Source organism: Takifugu rubripes, chromosome 21 (assembly GCF_901000725.2).
Source record: "Takifugu rubripes chromosome 21, fTakRub1.2, whole genome shotgun sequence".
Taxonomy (NCBI): domain Eukaryota; kingdom Metazoa; phylum Chordata; class Actinopteri; order Tetraodontiformes; family Tetraodontidae; genus Takifugu; species Takifugu rubripes.
This window is the reverse complement of record NC_042305.1, coordinates 5,744,743-5,764,057: the sequence shown is the minus strand read 5'-3', so window position 1 is coordinate 5,764,057 and position 19,315 is coordinate 5,744,743. Positions and strand designations below refer to the sequence as shown.

Sequence of the window (19,315 nt, the reverse complement as noted above, 5' to 3'; positions counted from 1 at the left end):
AGTGTAGACAAGTGTAGACAACTTGACTTTGCCACAATTTGAACTAGGTCAGAGTTCACCTTCACTTTATTTATATTTTTAAGACATTGCCATTTTAAAATCTATGTAAATGCAGGTGTGATTTAAAAAAAATAGCGGTAGAAAAAAATTTCTTAGACGCACCTCACTTGCGAGTTTTGCTATTTTTAGAACATGCTTTCGGGCGACTCATGTGGTCATTGCGGGCGACTTGGTGCCCAAGGGCACTGTGTTGGTGACCCCTGATACATACATAAAGTTTATGGTATATGTAGTGGTGGTACTGGAGGCCGGTCTCCACCCCTAGATAGGGCCCAGCTCATTACAGGGCCCTATGTGAGTAATTGTGGGTTTTGTTCCTTGCTCAAGGGCACCCTGGCATTGAATGTTTGGCACCTCCCCCTAGTACCCAAACACCCTCCATGTTTCCTTTTCAGAAATAGTGTTCATTTTAAATAAAATTAGTAGTTTTGCAGAGCAGTACTTTTATTTAATAGATTTAAAATCAATTACAGTAGCACCTTTTTTGTCAACGCTGTACAAAATAGAAGCACTGTAGAAAGAGGAGAAAAAGTCTGTAATCAGTATGATCTGGAAAAGCAGCCAGAACAGTCAAGGCACAAATGTTTAGTTTCTGGATGTAAATACAAGTGATATTGTCAGATGAGGGTATATGTGCAGAGTCATTTAATTAAATTACAGGCACAAAGGTGCAGGTAAAATGGTTTAAATTATGCAACTGAAAGAGGAAGACACTTGATTAAATACATTTGAGAAGGGGAAAAGTCAAAACCCTCATTCTTCACTCCAAAAAATGTTTAATGATTTTATAAGCAATATGTGTCTAAGATGTATAACTTAAGTAAATATTATATACCAAAATGCTAAGCAATGTATTTGAAAATGTAAAGAAAAATACTTTGGTATTTTGTGTTATAGTTTTAAATAAAGGTCAAAACAAGATTGTTCATGCATCAATTACCAGTATCAATTTAACATAGTGTATTTAAAGCAGATTCCAAAATCTAAGGGTCAAAACAATTACATTTATGTCAATAAAAATATTTTCATTACTTGCTTGTTATTTGTTGATAATTAATTGATTTTATTTTATAGTAGGTATTCCAACATTCTCAAACACATTCGAGTGTTTCTTATACATTCATACATTAGAAATCTCTCCCAATAGCCATTTACAAAGTCAACTTGACCTTTAACCTCCAGTAGCTCCGACTTTCCTAGCATCATTTCAAAGCCTGAAGACACTGTAGGATTGAGGGTTTCTCCTCTATGACGCGGACTAGCAGATTGTCGATGTACTCCTCCAGCTGAATAATTTTAGCATCTTTTCTCGAGAGGTCCGATTGCTGCTTCACCACCAGTGTGATCAACTCCTCTTGGGTTAGCTGAGTGTAAGGTTGGCTTTCTGAGTCTGTCATCTGAGGCCATACGAGAGCAAACATAACATTTACAATTTACCTTGATGCTTCTGGTTTAAAAAATTCATTTTGGAGCAAATGTAGACAAAGTAAACAAAAATCTCTTATCTGGGACATTAGCGAAAAAAGGGATTTGTGGGAGTGACTTGCTTGCTGAAATGGGGAATAAAATACAGTTTGTACCTGAATCTTTCCTGGTGTGCTGTCTTGAACTCTAATTTCTTTCACAGCAGGAGTACTGAGAGGATGCTGGCTCTCAGTTTGAGAGTTCATGGGCTTCACAGGGTGTGATCTGTGGACAAAGTGCAAATATTTTCATTAAGCAACATACCTATATTATGAGAAGGTCAGAATGAAATGATAAAAAGAAAGACTTAAGGGAGCACAAACTATTATTAACAGTATATTAAAAATGACATAATTCCTCCCTTTGATTATTTCGGGGGAATTAGGCTCATGAACGTTAAGCTTTTCTATTATTTCCAGTATTCCAATTGAACTCCATCTATTGAAACTGAAAAGGAAGAACCCCGTAAAGAAAAGAGCTTCCACACCAAAGGAAAATCTCAGCACCTTATCTCCTTCGGCCAAGTAATATTAAAATATACTACATAAACAACCTTCTATCTCACCTGCGTGGGAAAATCATTAGTCCACTTCCACTGCTATTTTGAGCACTGACAGGCTGAACTTCAGACGGTGAGACCCATGCCCTCAAAGGCATCTTTCCACTTGACCCATTTTCTGACTGATATTCCATGGGTTCTTCCATAATTACCTGCTGATGGGAGTCTGAGATGGTCCTGGGAGGAATGAAAAAAAGAGATTCAGTTCCAACTGGATTCTCTCTTCTGCCATCAGTATTCAGTGTTTTCTCATCAGCTTGAGGTTTTTGTGATCCAGACTCATTCTTGGTGTTTCTAGCAGAGCGATTATGATCAGATCTGGTTATTGGTGTGGAGGTTTCCGGGGACTTGCACATTTTATTTGACTGAGTTGTGGCTGCAATAGTCTGATTTGGCAGCCTTTTGAAGGAAGGACTAGATTGCGTGGAATCTTTCTTACACTCGTCAACTGGGGTGTTTTGACTAAAGATGTCATTTAAATCTTCTACTGTCATTCCACAGTCTTCAAGTTTCTCTTCTTTTTGCCCACCTCCTGTGAAAGGGTCTTGATAGTTGTTTGTCAGCTGTGTCCATGGATCTTTTGAAAGAAGATCAGTACTTGGGAATGGGTCAAACACTGCAAAGTTCTCTGTCCATGGACAATTGTTATCTGTGCCACTCATACTTGTATTCGACGGCAGTGAACTAGCAGGAGAAAAATCTACTTCTGCAGTAGAATCCTGTTCTTGTGTCAGCTGGTTACCATTAGTCTTCTGCCTGGGCTTGGCTGTAGGGGCATTTTTCTTTAAAGTGAGGTGTGTGTTTATTTGATTCTCTGAAGCTCGAGCTTCCAATGCGTTCAATTGGTCAATCTGTTGAGGAAGAGATGACTGTAACACTTTTACAGTCTCATCCCTCATCCTCGCTGAAACACTTTCCCTGCTGGAGGCACTAGTATTCACAGGTCTCTGGACAGTAGATGAACTAGGTCCGATGGGAGACTGAGCAAAACCCTGGTTGTGCCTTTGACTGGAACCTGGTGTGGGGTGAGGGTGTGGAGGCGTTCCTGATTGACGAGTAATCTGGGACGCTTCTTTTCGTGATGTTGTCGATTTGGTGTCTTGAGGTTTGGTTGGACAGTACCTTAAAGCAGGATTTGATTGCTGGGGAGAAGACATGGTGGGATCATGATCTTCAGGGCCATCTACACTCATTTCCTTTCCTAAAAATTTAGGCGAAGTGTCAATGTGCTTTTGATTGACCTCAGCAATCACGTGATCCCACTGACTGTGTCCTTGGACTGCATGTCTCCTCTGAGGGAATAGGCTTTCATAATCAGGAAGTGGTAAAGTATTTTTTTTAATCCGTTGCAATGTCTCTCCTTCTTCATATACAGGGTTATTGATCTCTTTGACCTTCATGGGGTTTCCACCATTCGAGGTTCCTTGTGCTTGGTATGAAGGTGGCAAAAGGGCTCTCTTCTTTTCTGCCATGCTGACCGAAGATTTCACAGAGGAAATACTCTTATTGCTGTCACAAAGGGAACCAAAAGGAGTGATGTGGATATTTGGTGGCCCTAAAGTTGAGTCAACACTGGAGAGTGTAGGAGGGAAATAATTTGGGACAAATGAGAGAGAGAGAGAAAGAACATACAGTCAGGGGGTTCAGTTTCAAGAGAGTTGTCAACCTGACAACTAGAAAACTTCCTAAAAGTTGGTGCAAACACAACATTACACTTAACCCATTTCCACAATTAATGAAAACCAACAACTTTCCCATCATCAAATGTACAAAATGTCTTGACCTTCTCTCCACAGAATGATGGCTAATTTACAACAGCAGCACAATTCAAATCTTTACAGATAATCATTAACAACTAAAAGTTCCTGAAAATAACAGTTAGACTGCTGAAAATCCCAAAGAAACCAGTGCTTACCACTATGTTCCAGATATGAAAATCCATCTCTACAACACAAATAAAACTATTCAGAAAATACTAAACAAAATGCCACCAAAGCAACAAATAAGCTCAACTGATAGTTCAGTCACTCCTTGAAATGACTCTTCAGTCTACAACCTGTTCCTCACATGCATAAGCTACAACCAGTTCCATCTTTACAGACCGGACAAACAGGTTGATCAGCCACTGGCTGAAATTCAAAGCTTTTGTCATTCAACACACAAGTTTCACTCTGTGTAAAAAGCAAGGGGAAAGGTTTGCATTTCCTTGTTTTAGTGCTGGCAGGGGTAGGTGTGACAAAAACAGGATCAACAAAAATCATATTTTGGCTACATCTTACAAGACTTAGACACAAATGGATTTAAAAGGAACATTTTTGCAGCGGGTAATAAACATTTGCAGAGAAATAAAAAGTGCAGGTGGTATAATTTGTGCACATATTGGAAGCAGCACACACACAGTACACAAACCATCTTAAACATTCAGAATATTAGCACAATGGAACCTGTTGAGAATGTGAAGCTAGCAGAGGAACTACCTGGGTTTAACTGCAGACACTTTGGCAGTACGGTTGAGGAAGACCATGGCTGAACGGTCTTGATGGCCGATGTCGGCTTTCTGGGACACAAAGGTGCCAACTTGAACAGAGTTGAGGGGGATGTCCTCAAACGGGTTGGTCAAATACTGGGAAATGGGCAGACTGTAGTCACTCACAGGGGCCTGTGTGGGTGGCTCATCTTTAATATCCTGCTGTAACTCTTCCTTCTTCTTCCGGACAATCCCAAACAGTGATGTCAGCCTCTCACTCATGGAAATTTCCTCCTGTTGTCTTTGCTCTTCTTCTCTGTGGCATTCCTCCTCAAGTCTCGGATTCTCTGCTAAATCTGACATTTTGCATTCTTCTGCTAATTTTCTGATCTTTTCCTCTTCTTCTCTCCATTTCTTCCTCTGTGTTTCATCCTCAGAAATGCATCGCTTCTTCTCCCCTTCCTCACGGGATCTGTTTTCCTTTTCCTCTTTTAGTCTGGAAGCCTCTAGCTTGCATTTCTCTTCTTCCTCCAGCCTTTTGGCCTCGGCTATGCACCTTTTTTCTCCTTCACTCTTCTCTTCCTGCTGTAGATGGCACTGTTGCTCCAGAATCATCTTATCTGACCTCACACAGGAAGCATGTCTATTGTGTTTCAGCACATCTTCCACAGAATCCTGCCCTATACTGTTTAGACTGACAGTAGAACCACTCTTGGTATCTTCTATGAATAAATGACTTCCATTGATGCACAGGTTGTTTAGGTCACTGTTGCTCTGCTTGGAGCAACCCAGCAGTGAGACTGGGCCTTGAGAAGTCTTGCTATCAGAGCTGGCTGTTCGCTTATGCCCCAGGAGTTTAAATGTTTTTTTAACTGTGGGAGAAGACAGTGAGAAATTATGTAGTTATCCACATGCAGAATTATCTACTTTGTACAATGAGGGAAGGCAAGTAGGTTACCTTCAGGAGAGTCAACACTGAGGTCCGATGAGTGGTTGCTGGTGAGATCTGAGCTTTTCTCTGGATGAGCTCTCAATGTAGACAATGACTGAGAGATATTGCGTTGTAGGTTTGATTTGGGAGCAAAAAGAGTTTTGAGCTTGGATTTTTTTTTCACTCCTGAAGACTGACTAAGTGATTGTGTATCTGTCTCCCCCTCACTATCAGTAAAAATCTGGCTGACAGGGGAAACAATAGCTGAGGCCGAATCAGTGAAACCATCTTTTTTCTTTCTTCGGACTTTGTCCTTTAGTTTGGAGATGTGAGAGCGCCGTTTGTCCTGCATGGAAAGGTCAAACATGCTGGCTGACATGTTGTTTCTCATAAACTGGATATCTAGCAACACCTCTCCACGTGGTTTGTCATCTTTTCCTGCCTTGTCCACCAGCTTAAACCAACTGTAAATAACAAGAAAAAATGGCATGAACTTATGAGCTCATGAATAATAAAGTATTATGTTAAATTTAACATTCAACCTAATTTCAGACAGACTGCTGCCTTCATCAAATGACAGTATATCTTCTAAAAAAAATAAACTAAAAGTAAACTCTACAGGATAGTATTTTTTGCATTTTTGTGCAAATTTGTATTTTAGAGTAAATCAATTGTATGTATACAGCACTTTACTGGTGATCTTCTGACTTCATGGCTTTACATTTTTACTCAACAAATGCTTTTCAGGAGAACTATACAATCAAGTAGAGGCACTCTGAGGAACAATCTGTCAGCAGCTTCCTCACTGCAGGTTTCCGAGGACCAACAATCATTGTATCCCTAAAGTGACATGAAACACTTAAACCGTATTTTGATCACTAGTGTACACTATGCTGTAACCTAATTCAAGTGTCTGTAATTAAATAAGATCATATACTTCATTTGTTTGACTCGAGCTTGACATTTCACATACACATTCCAGTCAACAAAGAAATCCTAACTGGGATAACTATGACCTGGATGAATCAGAATCTATTCTACACAGACAAGACGGGGCTCATTTGTATGCATGCCTCTCCTATTACACGCACTCATGCATGCTAAGTGGGAACAGTTCACTTACTCTGTCTTCTTGCGAGACTTGTTGTCAAACAGCTCCAGAAGGTTGATCACTGCCTGGCCCAGAAACTTGTCAAGTCCCACATGAGCCCGGTGCATGGCTGTTATGTACAGAGTGCAGCGTTCAGCGTTGCTCGAGTGGAAGAGCGGCAGGCCAAACGAAGCCTCCTCTTTCCATACAGGAGAGACGCTTTTCTCAGCAACCGAGGTGGAAAACTTGTCTTTGGCAACCTGAATGATTACATACGTGTCGTTGGTGCCATTTTTGCCCTTGACACGGAGACCCCGAGCCTGAAGCACCGTTACCTGGACATTCGTGGGAAACCACATCTGGCTCTGGGCGGCCAGTGACATGACTGAAGTCCGTTAAGATTTAGCAAATATATCGCCGATTTCACTATAAAATGCCTTCAAATTTCGGATGACCAATTTCAGGACTCTGCTTCACTTTCGGTGTACCTGTGACTGGATGTGTTCAGTTGCCTGGCTTTAATGACGGAAACTAAAAAAAATTCGACGAAAGAACTTCTTTCCCATCTTCTACTGGCTATTGGGATTCCAGCGCGACATTACTGCAGTGCAACTGATTCCTTGAGTTTCAATAAAAGATCAAAAATCAACTTCCGCACACACTAAAAACAACTTCACTTCCCTGATATTAAAGTCCAGCCCCTAAGGGGTGAATAGCGCCTTCTAATTGGCTAATATTTCTGTCGGCTCTTCAGCGGGTCTCTGATTCGACACTGGCCGAACGTATGTAGCAGCCATTGAGTAGCATTTTAGACGCTAGAATAGTTTTTAAATAAACCATCTAGAAATAAACATTCCGTTCTCCTTTTCTGTTAATCATTTAAAACTTCCAACTAATTAAACTCAGTGTAGAATACTTGCAAATAGTGGGCCGAATTTAGAGCGAATATGTTTTGGCTTATGAGCACAAATCATTTAAAAAAATATTCGTGGACGGCCACTAAACAGTACGTTATGATTATTAAGTCCATCTACGTCACTAGGATTAATAGCCAGAACTTGATAGGTCAGCTATTTTACATCAATTTATTACTCCTGCCATACTCCTGTGATACTTTATCTGCCATCTGTTTGATTGGAAACAATCTCTTGTAACCTTGTACTGTCTATATTGTGATTTGTTTTTAGGTGTATAACATGGACTGGGAATTTGTCAGAATTTATTATTTGATCTATATGTGTATATTTGCGTGTGTGTACGTGCGCGCAAAGTCAACACACTGAATTTTGCTACAATGGGAGAAAAACATGACACATTATTTATTCGTATTTCTAAATCTTTGGCCAACCTGATCATGATTTGGAAACCACTGCAGTATCACAGCTAAATTTATCAGTGGCCAGTTAAAATGCTGGAGATAACAGTATCTACACCAGTTTTAAAAAAATGTCACCATAAGATTAAAATCCAAACTGACTCATTGCCAAGGAAAATGTGTCTTAATATAAACATTTTTGTTTATATGAAGACACATTGTCAAAATCAGTCACAGACCATTTTCATGTTCAACATGATTTAAAAGCTTTGCACACAGCTAACAATAGCATCATCAATTCAATTTCCCCACGGGGATGAATAAAGTACATCTTAATCTTAATCTTAATCAATCTCAAACTGATACATCTTATTTCACGTTGACCTAATTTTGGAAAAACAATGATAAAATCTGTGACAATGAGTTGCATAGTGGATACATAACTTCGATTTTACAATGTGTAAATTCCTGAAATCTATCAATTTAGTCCAGTAAAATTAAATACCATAGTCCCTGCAGTACAGTTTAACACGTTTTTTTTTCTTTAAACATGGTTCTGGTTCGCCGGCTATACACACCTTCTCACACACATTAACAACAAAAGGTAAGGTAGTAAGGGTTAAAAAAAATGCTCTAAGATTAAATGTGTTTTGCTCTATATTTTGGACATTCATATATAATATGCAAAATATATAATATGCATAGATAAATCCCAACTATAATAATACAAATAGTAAGTTATAATAATGATAAGGATAACAATTTGACTGTATATTTCACATCAACAATCAATAATACGTGCCAATTTCAAAAGTATCTTCATTTTATGTGAAAAAAAGTATTTCATTTCTTATATTACAATTTTACAACAAAAAAGTTGTTTGTTTTCCTCACATCCATTTTCCTCCAGCAGACAATGAACAATGCTTTGGAAGCAGCAGTACCAGTTTGTGGTCCTGGTTGCCTTTTACGATTTCATGTCTTAAATTATATAACAATTAAGTTCAAAAGATTGCTAAAAAATAAACCACTCATTTTGGATTCTATTCTAAGGTCATGTATAGAAGTTCAAATATAAGTATTGCTTACACGGTGGTTTCACTTTTCCACAAACCACTCTTCATTCCAACAAAGTTCTGGGATTTGTCGGGACTGCTTACGTCCCGCTCCAGCTGAAGCACTGAGTTTTTCAGGGTGCGATTTTGGGTAGCAGCACCTGGCGTCGGGGTGCTGACACTGTTTGTAGGGTAGGAACAGCGCTTTGTTTCTTGCTGTGCAGCAGATAAATATTTAAAATTGTCTCTGCTGGCACATCGTCTTTGAACACCATGCATGCCTGCTCTGTTAGCCATTGAAGGCAACAAGGTGAAGGGTTTAAGGCTCTCACTGCTACCCCCATCACTTCCCTCTGAAGGGCTGGTGGCAACTGACTCTCCAGAACACTTTACACTGGTGAGCAGGCTGGCCTGGTTCTCTGAGAGGCTGTGCTGGATACTGCCCTTCTCACTTGTGGCTAGTTTGTAAATGGCATGAAGAGTATTTGTGTGTTCTAATTCAATAGATCCTAAAGCTCCAAGGCTGCCCCCACCACTAGCAGTGCTGAGGGTTTTGAGACGAAAGTGACCCCTGCCTTCAGCCCGATGATGATGCTGGTTACTTCCTTGTTTAGTTCTGCTACCAATCTTTTTTCTTTGGGAATGCACTAAAGCTGCTGGATTGCCAATAGGTAGAATTGTGTTTGATATCTTTGTGATATTTTCAGTACTGGTGCTAGTGTTATTGCCTGCAGGGGCATGTGATGTGCCATTTGAATTGTCTTGTATCACCTGTAACAGATTGGTTAGTTTGAAGGGCCCAGAGCCTATACTACTGATTCCACTAGGTGTTGAAGAGGCCTGGCCAGAGGAAGAGCAATGGGAGTCACCAGGTGGATGGCAGTTGATAAAAAGCCCTGATCCCTGCTCAGAGTTCTGCATTCCACTTCCAGTAACACAGGTGTGTGTATAAGTAGACATATGATGTGAGTGCAGATGGCCTCGGCAACATGCAAACCATGAATTTTGAATATCCCTACGTCTAAAGCAATGATGTAAAAATAGAAACACTCCCAACACTATGGCAGCTATTCCATAAAGACAGCAAAACAACAAGCTAGTGTGTCCTATTAGCCATATTGCCATGGCCCCACAACACCAGACAGACAAAAACAGGAAGTGGGTTGCCACCAACACTAAGTATTGTATCTTCAAGGAATACTGGTCTTCTGGTGATACATTAGTGTTTAGTGGCTCCACAACAGAATCTGTGGAGAGTAGTCTGGTGCTTCCTGGCAATGCCGGCTGGCTCTCAATGACAGGAGAAGACTGTGTCGTTCCCGTGCACTCTTTGACCTCCTGGTACCTGAGGCGAAACACGGTGCACAGGAAATAGATCCAAGTCACTAATACTATTAGACCAGCAGGCACAAAGAAAGATCCGAGGCTGGGTCGCCACACAAGCCAGCAGCTGCAAGACATGGGGGGGGGGGGGGGGGGAGTTTGGAGTCATCAAAAATGATTTAAAAAAACAAACAAAAAAAAAGGTAAAAGTTCTGCTCTGCTCTGAAACAGAACAATAACAGAAAGTAAAGCCAGCTTTTGAATTGAAATGAAAGTACTCACTAAGAGCTGTTGTCAGCATAGTTGTTGATATTGACAGCTGCTGTAATCCCACAGATGATAAGAGGTACTCCCCCAGCTATCAGGTAAAATCTTTAATAAAAAGATATTTAAAAGAAATCTATTAAACACATGCTCACAGCAGATTTACAAGTCAGATAAAGGTAATTCATTCTATAAGACCTTTATGAAGTGTATCTGAAAGTATTTTATCTCTCTTATTTTGTCTTGCTGAGACCTGGCTTCAGGAGGAGTATGTTATGCTTAAATGAATCCACTCCTTCTAACCATCTTAATTATCATATTCCGTGTGATACTGGTCGAGGAGGGGGAGTGGCAGCAATCTATCATGCTAAGTTATTAATTAATCCTAGACCCAAACATAGATCCAGTTAATTTGAAACTTGGCATCACCCATCTGAACTGGAGGACATTTCACAGCACAGAAACAGCACTTTAAAGTTACTAATGATCTTCTTATAGCTTCAGATCATGGACTGGTTTCTATGCGGGTTCTGTTGGACCTCAGTGCTGCTTTTGATACAGTTTATCACAGCATCCTGTTACAGAGACTGGAACATATGATTTGGATCAAAAGAACGGCACTAAACTGGTTTAGATCATATTTATCAGATAGATACCAGTCATGTTCATGGCGTTCCCTCTTCATACAGTAGGGTTAGCCATGGAGTTCCACAAGGTTCTGTACTTGGACCAATCCTTTTCACCTTGTACATGCTTTCCTCAGGGAACATTATTCGGCAGCATGGAATACATTTTCATTGCTATGCTGATGACACTCAGCTATATTTATCCATGAAACCAGAGAGGACAGAGCAGTTAGTGAAGCTTCAGACCTGTCTTAAAGACATAAAGACTTGGATATCTTCAAACCAGCTCCCTGTCCAGGTACGGGAGGCAAACTCTATCTCTACTTTTAAGATTAGACATAAAGACCTTACTCTTTGAAAAAGCTTATTGTTAGTAATTCTGTAGTTTCAGTTATTATCCTAGACAGACTAATTATCATATTTAGAAGTTTGTCTAATTTTAGCTATGCTGCTATAGGCTGAGGCTGCTGGGTTCTAGAAACATGATCACCGGACCCACCAGGCCTCTGTCACAGTGCTGAGTTATGGCCTTGCCTCACCTCGCCTCGACTCCTCTCCTGATCTACTGACATCCGACCCCGCTGACTCAACTCCTACACCAGCACTTTGTTATAATTAATGTATTTCCTTGATCTCTGCCTATTCTCTCCTCTCCTCTATTCTGTCCTCCCCCTTCTCCTCCTTTCTACCCATCCGAACCATCAGCAGGAGGGTCCCCCATATGAGCCTGGTCCTGCTCAAGGTTTCTTTCCATTAAAAGGGGAGTTTTTCCTTGACACTGTTGCTTGTTGGGGCCCTGGGATTCTGTTGAGCTCCTACAAGCAATTTTGATTGTAACACACGCTATACAAATAAAAAATGATTGATTGATTGATTGATTGATTTTTGATTTATTGATATTATCTGAACAGAGCTTCTGCAGTCATTCCAAGTACCAGTCCATTATTGTATCACAATACACATGGCCCAGTGGGCAACAAAGGGGTGATAGCTGGTCATAATATGAGGTTCTCAGATCACAACGGCAGCAGGAGTAGAAATAGAACAAGATATTTGGGGAGACAGTGCACCCTCTGAATTTCCCCTGCTTCTGGTAAAGTACTCCCATACAGTTATTTCCTCCCCAGTTTTTTACACTGCCTTATAAATCTTTGTTGAGCCTCACAGCAATATCCTGTTCTGTCCCTCCAATAAATCTTTAAAAATAATGGTAATTTGGTTGCTAAGCACAAAGAACAAATTTCATGCACCACAGTCTGGGTGGCCATGCACCAGAATGTATCTAAATCCTTATTGATAGTGAACAGCAAAGTCCTGGTATGCAGTGTGGGTCTAAGTGAGCTGTGTTCACTGACCTGAGCATAGGCCGCTGTGGAGGCTCTGGAGTTGGAGACTCTCCTTCCAACTGTTGTGGCAATCGCCACACAGCCTCTTTGTAGATTACCCTGGCACTGATTCCAAACCACAGCAGGGTTGACAGCGAGGAGTAGTGCAGAGCAATTGCCACCTGTTGCATTACAGTCAGCTGAGACTCCAAGCTTCACACACCACTTGAATGTAAGAAAATGAGAAAATGTGTAACTTTTCCACTTACTGCTTGGCAGACAACTGGGTAGTTGTTCAAGCGTATGCCTCCTGCATAGATTGCTGTTGTCATGGCGATGTGGAAGCATGTATTAAGTAATGTGTGCCATTTCTTTCTGGATATATGGACGGAACTGAAATAATAGATATAAAAGTTATTTTTCATAATCTTCACAAAAAATGCAACAATGATTATAACACCTAAAACAGCATTTGATGATTAGTCATAATAATGAGCATAGTTCATAATTGTAATTCTTTTGCAAACACTTATACTTTACAGAAGTATCAACTATGAACAATACATTTGGTACAAGAAACTGAAATAAAGAGAAAACCTATAAAGGCCAACAAATCAGCGACACCTCCCTCCATGCATACACATACCACAGTACCTTTGGTGTAATATATGTGTGATGATGACGGTGAAGAGGCAAAGGAGGAGCAATGCAGTGCATGCATAGACCACAGGGTGGAGCGCCCTCACAGGGATAAGTGTAGAGTTGGGAACGTCAGACACCTCCTGGAAAATTGAAAAGACATGTATAATGACATGTGCATGTGTGTGTCTATATATATATATATATTAAAAAAATCTCTTCCTCACCCTCCTGGGTGGTGCCTCCTTCCTACCTTCAGACTCGGATCCTCTACCAGAGGCCTGGGAGTCTGAGGGTTCTGCGCAGGATCTTAGCTGTTCCTAGGACTGCGCTCTTCTGAACAGAGATCTCTGATGTGTTTCCTGGTATCAGTTGGAGCCATCTACTCAGGTTATGTGTTACTACCCCTAGTGTCCCAATCACTACTGGGACCACTGTTGCCTTCATGCCTCACATTCTCTCCATCTCCTCCTTCAGCCCTTGCTACTTCACCAGCTTCTCGTGTTCCTTCTTCCTGATGTTGCTATCACTTGGGATTGCTACACCTATTACCACCACTGTCTTCCGGTGTTTATCCACCACAACTATGTCAGGCTGGTTGGCCACCACCATCTTGTCAGTCTGGATCTGGAAGTCCCACAGGATCTTGGCCTCCTTGTTCTCCAGCACTTTTGGGGGTGTCTCCCACCCGGACCCTGGGACCTCCAGTCCATACTCAGTGCAGATGTTCCTGTACACTATGCCAGCCACCTGGTTATGCCACTCCATGTATGCCTTGCCTGCTAGCATCTTGCACCCCGCTGTGATGTGCTGGACTGTCTCAGGGGCATCTCCACACAGACTGCACCTGGGGTCTTGTCTGGTATGGTAGACCCTGGTCTCTATTGTTCTGGTGCTCAGGGCCTGTTCTTGTGCAGCCATGATTAGTGCCTCTGTGCTGTCTTTCAGTCCGGCCTTTGTCAGCCACTGGTATGTTTTCTCGATATCAGCCATTTCCTCAATTTGTCGGTGGTACATTCCATGCATGGGCTTGTCCTTCCATGATAGCCCCTCAGGCAACAAAAGCCCACCAAGGAGGAGGAACCCAAGGCATTCACTCAGCAGTGGGTCAGTGGAGGCCATCTTCTTGATGTACTCTCGGAGGCTTGTTGTTTCCTCCTGGACAGTAGTTCGGACACTTACTAGTCCTTGGCCCCCTTCCTTTCGCTTTGTGTACAGCCTCAGGACACTGGACTTAGGGTGAAACCCTCCGTGCATGGTGAGGAGCTTCCTTGTCTTGATGTCAGTGGCTTGTATCTCTCCCAGTGGCCAGGATATTATGCCAGCAGGGTATCTGATTACTGGCAGGGTGTAGGTGTTTATGGCCTGGATATTATGCTTACCATTCAGCTGACTTTTCAGGACCTGTCTTAACCTCTGTAGGTATTTAGCTGTGGCTGACCTCCTAGCTGCCTCCTCATGGTTTTCATTTGCCTGTGGGATCCCCAGGTATTTGTAACTGTCCTGCACATCTGTGATGTTCCCTTCAGGTAGGTCAACCCCATCAGTTCTGATCAACTTTCCTCTTTTAGATACCATCCGCCCACATTTGTCTAGCCCGAATGGCATCCCAATGTCCTTGCTGTAGAGCCTAGTGAGGTGAATCAGAGAGTCGATATCACGCTCGTTCTTGGCATACAGCTTGATGTCATCCATGCAGAGGAGGTGGCTGACAGTTGTTCCACTTCGGAACAGGTACCCATAGCCACTCTTGGTGATGATCTGGCTGAGGGGGTTTAGGCCTATGCAGAACAGCAGGGGGGGCAGATAATCTGATGCTCACCTGCGCAATTGGCTTTGAGTTGGCCTCCAGAGTCGTGCTCCACAGCTTCATGGCGTTCTGGATGAACTCTCTTAGTGTCCTGTTGATGTTATACAGCTTTAGGCACTCTAGTATCCATGTGTGCGCCATTGAGTCATAGACTTTCTTGTAATCACTCCAGGCAGTGCACACGTTGGTGTGCCGTGTCCTACAGTCCTGGGCGATTGCCCTGTCGACCAGTAGCTGGTGCATGGCACCTCTGGTGTTGTTCCCTATGCCTTTCTGTGCTCTGCTCATGTATTGATCCATGTGCCTGCTGATCTTAGCCGCTATGATGCCTGATAGGAGCTTCCATGTGGTGCTGAGGCAGGTTATGGGCCGGTAGTTGGACGGTATTGTGCCCTTCTGGGGGTCCTTCATTATGAGGACTGTCCAGCCCTGGGTTAGCCACTCTGGGTGGTTCCCTGATGTTAGCAGCTGGTTCATCTGTGCTGCCAGGCGTTCATGGAGTGTAGTCAGCTTCTTAAGCCAGTAGGTGTGGATAGTACACTGGTGCTATCCAGCTCTTCATTTTGGATACTCTTGTTTGGATGTCTGCTAAGTCTGATAACTACTGGGTCTTGTTCTGGGAGTTGGCTGTGCTCAGTCTGTAGGTCTTGCAGCCATTGCGGAGTAGTGTTGTGTGTTGCCTCTTTCTCCCAGATACTCTTCCAGTATTGTTCAGTCTCAGCCCTGGGGGTTCTGTTGTCATCTTGTTGCTCTGCCATTGAGAGTAGACCTTTGCTGGGTTGGTGGAGAACACCCTGTTTATTCTCCTTTCCTCTACTTCTCTTGTGTACCTCTTTAGTCGGGTAGCCAGGGCTGTGAGCCTTTGCTTAGCAGTCTCCAGTGCCTCAGGTATGGACAGTTTGTTATACTTCCTGGGCTGCTCTGTCCTTGGATTCACTCCTCTACTCAGCTCTGTTAGGAGGCTGACTTCTCTCCGTGTCACTCCGATTTTTGTCTCTAGCCTTCTCCTCCATGGGGCCATTTGCTCCTTATGGCTATTTATGCTTTTCATCTTATAGCCAAGCATCTGTAGGATTACCGTTGCCGCTGCATACATCAGCTGTCTGGTCTCAGTGATGGTAGTGGTAGGGATGGTTGACAGTGCCGTGTTCATGTCCTCCAGTAGAGATTGGTCTGGTACTTGGTCTGTTAGTCTTGGCAGGGAAGTAGTTGAGTTCCCCCAGGACTTCATGATTCTCTCTCTCAGCTGCCCTTGTCACATCCTCTTCATGTACCCTCTCTCGCTGGGATTACTCCTTTAGTACCACGTTCTCTGCCCTGCTTCATTAATGCCTTGTTCCAGTAGCCAATTTGACATCAGGTGGCCCTGGTTCCCTGACCCCTGTCACGGACCATATATATATCACCATGCACGGAGGGTTTCACCCTAAGTCCAGTGTCCTGAGGCTGTACACAAAGCGAAAGGAAGGGGGCCGAGGACTAGTAAGTGTCCGAACTACTGTCCAGGAGGAAACAACAAGCCTCCAAGAGTACATCAAGAAGATGGCCCCCACTGACCCACTGCTGAGTGAATGCCTCAGGCAACAAAAGCCCACCAAGGAGGAGGAACCTGAGGGGCTATCATGGAAGGACAAGCCCATGCATGGAATGTACCACCGACAAATTGAGGAAGTGGCTGATATCGAGAAAACATACCAGTGGCTGACAAAGACCGGACTGAAAGACAGCACAGAGGCACTACTCATGAAGACACACTACACAAGAACAGGCCCTGAGCACTAGAACAATAGAGGCCAGGGTCTACCATACCAGACAAGACCCCAGGTGCAGACTGTGTGGAGATGCCCCTGAGACAGTCCAGCACATCACAGCAGGGTGCAAGATGCTAGCAGGCAAGGCATACATGGAGCGGCATAACCAGGTGGCTGGCATAGTGTACAGGAACATCTGCACTGAGTATGGACTGGAGGTCCCAGGGTCCAGGTGGGAGACACCCCCGAAAGTGCTGGAGAACAAGCAGGCCAAGAGCCTGTGGGACTTCCAGATCCAGAGTGATAGCAACATCAGGAAGAAGGAACACGAGAAGCTGGAGAAGTACCAAAGGCTGAAGGGGAAGATGGAGAGAATGTGAAGCATGAAGGCAACAGAGGTCCCAGTAGTGATTGGGACACTAGGGACAGTAACACCCAACCTGAGTAGATGGCTCCAACAGATACCAGGAACCACATCAGAGATCTCTGTTCAGAAGAGCGCAGTCCTAGGAACAGCTAAGATCCTGCCCAGAACCCTCAGACTCCCAGGCCTCTGGTAGAGGACCCGAGTCTGAAGGTAGGAACGAGGCACCGCCCAGGGGAACGACGAAGAGATTTTATATATATATTTGTGTGTGTGTGTGTGTGTGTGTGTGTGTAGATTTCTCTACCTGCAGCACGGCATAGTTGCTGAGTAGGAAGCAGCGCATTGTGGAAGTGCTGCTGTCACTGTGGATCAACTCACAGCCTTCTTGACTCCAACTTCCTTGGTTCTCTAATGACTTCAAACTCCACTGGGCTGCCACAGCAGCAGTGCCAGGAGATAAGTGGCGCAGTGAAACCCAGATTGGCTCTGAGTGGTTCCACATGCTGCACCCATCTGGCGGAGGAGAGGAGATGAACAAAAGTTTAAGCTACTATTAAACTGAGCATTTATGTCTAATGGAACTACAACCTCATTAAATAGTGATTTACCGTATTTTCACGACTATAAGGCGCACCTAAAACACTGAGATTTTCTCAAAAATCGATGGTGCGCCTTATAATATGGTGTGCCTTGTGTGTGGACTGAGTTCCAAAATCTGCTGTGTGCCTTTGGTAGGTGCAGTACGGTAAACACTCTGCCCATCGATTAGCGGCACACCTATGCGTAAGGATCCCCTAAAATGGCGCCGGTCAAGCGATACGCGTATGAGGCTTACTTTAAACTACAGGCCATCGAATATGTGGCTGAAAATGGCAATCGAGCAGCTGCAAGACATTTTAATGTAAATTAATCCATGGTCAGAAAGCGGAGAAAACAAGAAAGTGAACGAAAGTGAGGAAGACGAAGCTGAGTTTCCGCGGGAACAAATCAAGGTGGCCCGAGCTGAAAGACCAAGTAGAACAGTTGGTTTCGGGACAGCAAACAACTGGAAGGGGCGTCTCTACTGTCACCAAAGGCCAAAGCGATTGCTGAAGAAATGGACATTGAGCACTTCCAAGGAGGTCGATCTTGGTGAGGAGGTGGCATCTCTCCATACGCTCAAGGACAACTGTTGCGCAGCGGCTGCCCGCGGATTACGCCCAGCCACATCTATGAGGCAGCGGCAGGCAAGTTATGCCACCATATGCGGGTGGATTGTAGACGCATGGGCTATGATACCGTCTTCATGTATTGTAAGAGCTTTCACAAAAGTCGGCATCAACGCTGAAGCGGAACCGGTCGGTGAGTCTGATTCAGATGATGAAGAAGAGGAATTCGGGATGTTGGACATTGAAATAGCGCAGCTGTATAATTCAGATACAGAAGATGAAAACTTTGATGGTTTTGTGGCGGAAGAATTAATATTTTGTTCAATAAACGTGTCGAAACTCACTGTTTTACTTCCGTTGTCATTTTTTACTGTATGTTTTAGCATGCACCTAATAATACGGTGCGCCTTATGTATGTTTTAAATACAGATATAGCACCCATAACTGAGACTGCGCCTTTTATTACAGTGTGCCTTATGGTCGTGAAAATACGGTACTGAGTTTGTTATTGATATTGCTGTGATAAGAAAAAAATGACATCTTCATCCTCACCCAAACCAACATAGATAACAGGAGTGTTGACACTAAGTTGCCGAGAATGTGTTCTGGTTCTGCTTGAGTTTCCAAAAATAGGGAAAAAACTACCACTTCTGAAAGCTACAACTTGTAGTTTACAGTCAGCAGGGACATCAGGAGGGAAGAGAGTAGCTGGGAGAGTCACAGAGGCCAGTGCAACAGTGTTCTGGAAAAAAATGTCTCGATTACAAAGAAAGCAGGTACAAATGGAAATAGATTGTACATAATGTTGGAATGTAAGCTTTAATGTTTGCAGGATGCAGATGGTGATGTTTTACCTTTAGGGGAAAATTTATAAGTGAGGTGTTATGTGAGCCAGTACTGCAACGAAAATTAAGTTGTTCATCCTGAGCCAGCTCTAACAATCCCTGGCTGACCTCATGATGTTGAAATACAGTGCAAGTTATTCCAATAAAGTGGGTTGTTCGGATTAGGTGGGCCTCCATCACGATGTTCCTGGACACCTGTATGCGTTTCAAAATAACACATTTTCAGCACGGATTTTTTCAACAAAGTCTTGGACCAAGTCATTTTTAATTAACAAT

The 19,315-nt window shown here is 43.0% G+C and overlaps 2 protein-coding genes across 15 annotated transcripts in view; both read right to left on the bottom strand.

Moving 5' to 3' along the window:
- Positions 1-486: 486 nt before the first annotated feature.
- rab11fip1a (RAB11 family interacting protein 1 (class I) a) lies at positions 487-7,288 on the bottom strand. Of its 12 annotated transcripts, none has more exons than XM_011619739.2 (7): positions 6,605-7,287; positions 5,509-5,945; positions 4,737-5,422; positions 4,561-4,640; positions 2,090-3,655; positions 1,641-1,749; positions 487-1,457 (listed from the first exon to the last, which is right to left on the bottom strand). In XM_011619739.2, the coding sequence occupies exons 1-7, from the start codon at positions 6,952-6,954 to the stop codon at positions 1,263-1,265; spliced, it is 3,423 nt and encodes a 1,140-aa protein (XP_011618041.1). In that variant the 5' UTR covers positions 6,955-7,287; the 3' UTR covers positions 487-1,262. The 12 variants fall into 12 exon arrangements, with proteins under 12 accessions (XP_011618041.1, XP_011618040.1, XP_029684870.1 ...); XM_011619738.2 differs by having other exon boundaries at positions 4,561-5,422; positions 6,605-6,831; positions 6,907-7,287; XM_029829010.1 differs by having other exon boundaries at positions 2,090-2,260; positions 6,605-7,285.
- A 573-nt stretch (positions 7,289-7,861) lies between these two features.
- Positions 7,862-19,315, bottom strand: part of adgra2 (adhesion G protein-coupled receptor A2) — a 53,118-nt gene continuing 41,664 nt past the window's right edge. For all 3 annotated transcript variants that reach the window (XM_029829008.1, XM_029829009.1, XM_029829007.1), the window contains 8 exons: positions 19,049-19,234; positions 18,747-18,936; positions 17,351-17,559; positions 13,134-13,261; positions 12,749-12,872; positions 12,510-12,661; positions 10,547-10,636; positions 7,862-10,391 (listed from right to left, as the gene is read on the bottom strand). In XM_029829008.1, coding sequence (XP_029684868.1) covers positions 8,972-10,391; positions 10,547-10,636; positions 12,510-12,661; positions 12,749-12,872; positions 13,134-13,261; positions 17,351-17,559; positions 18,747-18,936; positions 19,049-19,234 — 2,499 coding nt within the window. In that variant the 3' untranslated portion in view covers positions 7,862-8,971. The remainder of the gene's footprint in view (positions 10,392-10,546; positions 10,637-12,509; positions 12,662-12,748; positions 12,873-13,133; positions 13,262-17,350; positions 17,560-18,746; positions 18,937-19,048; positions 19,235-19,315) is intronic.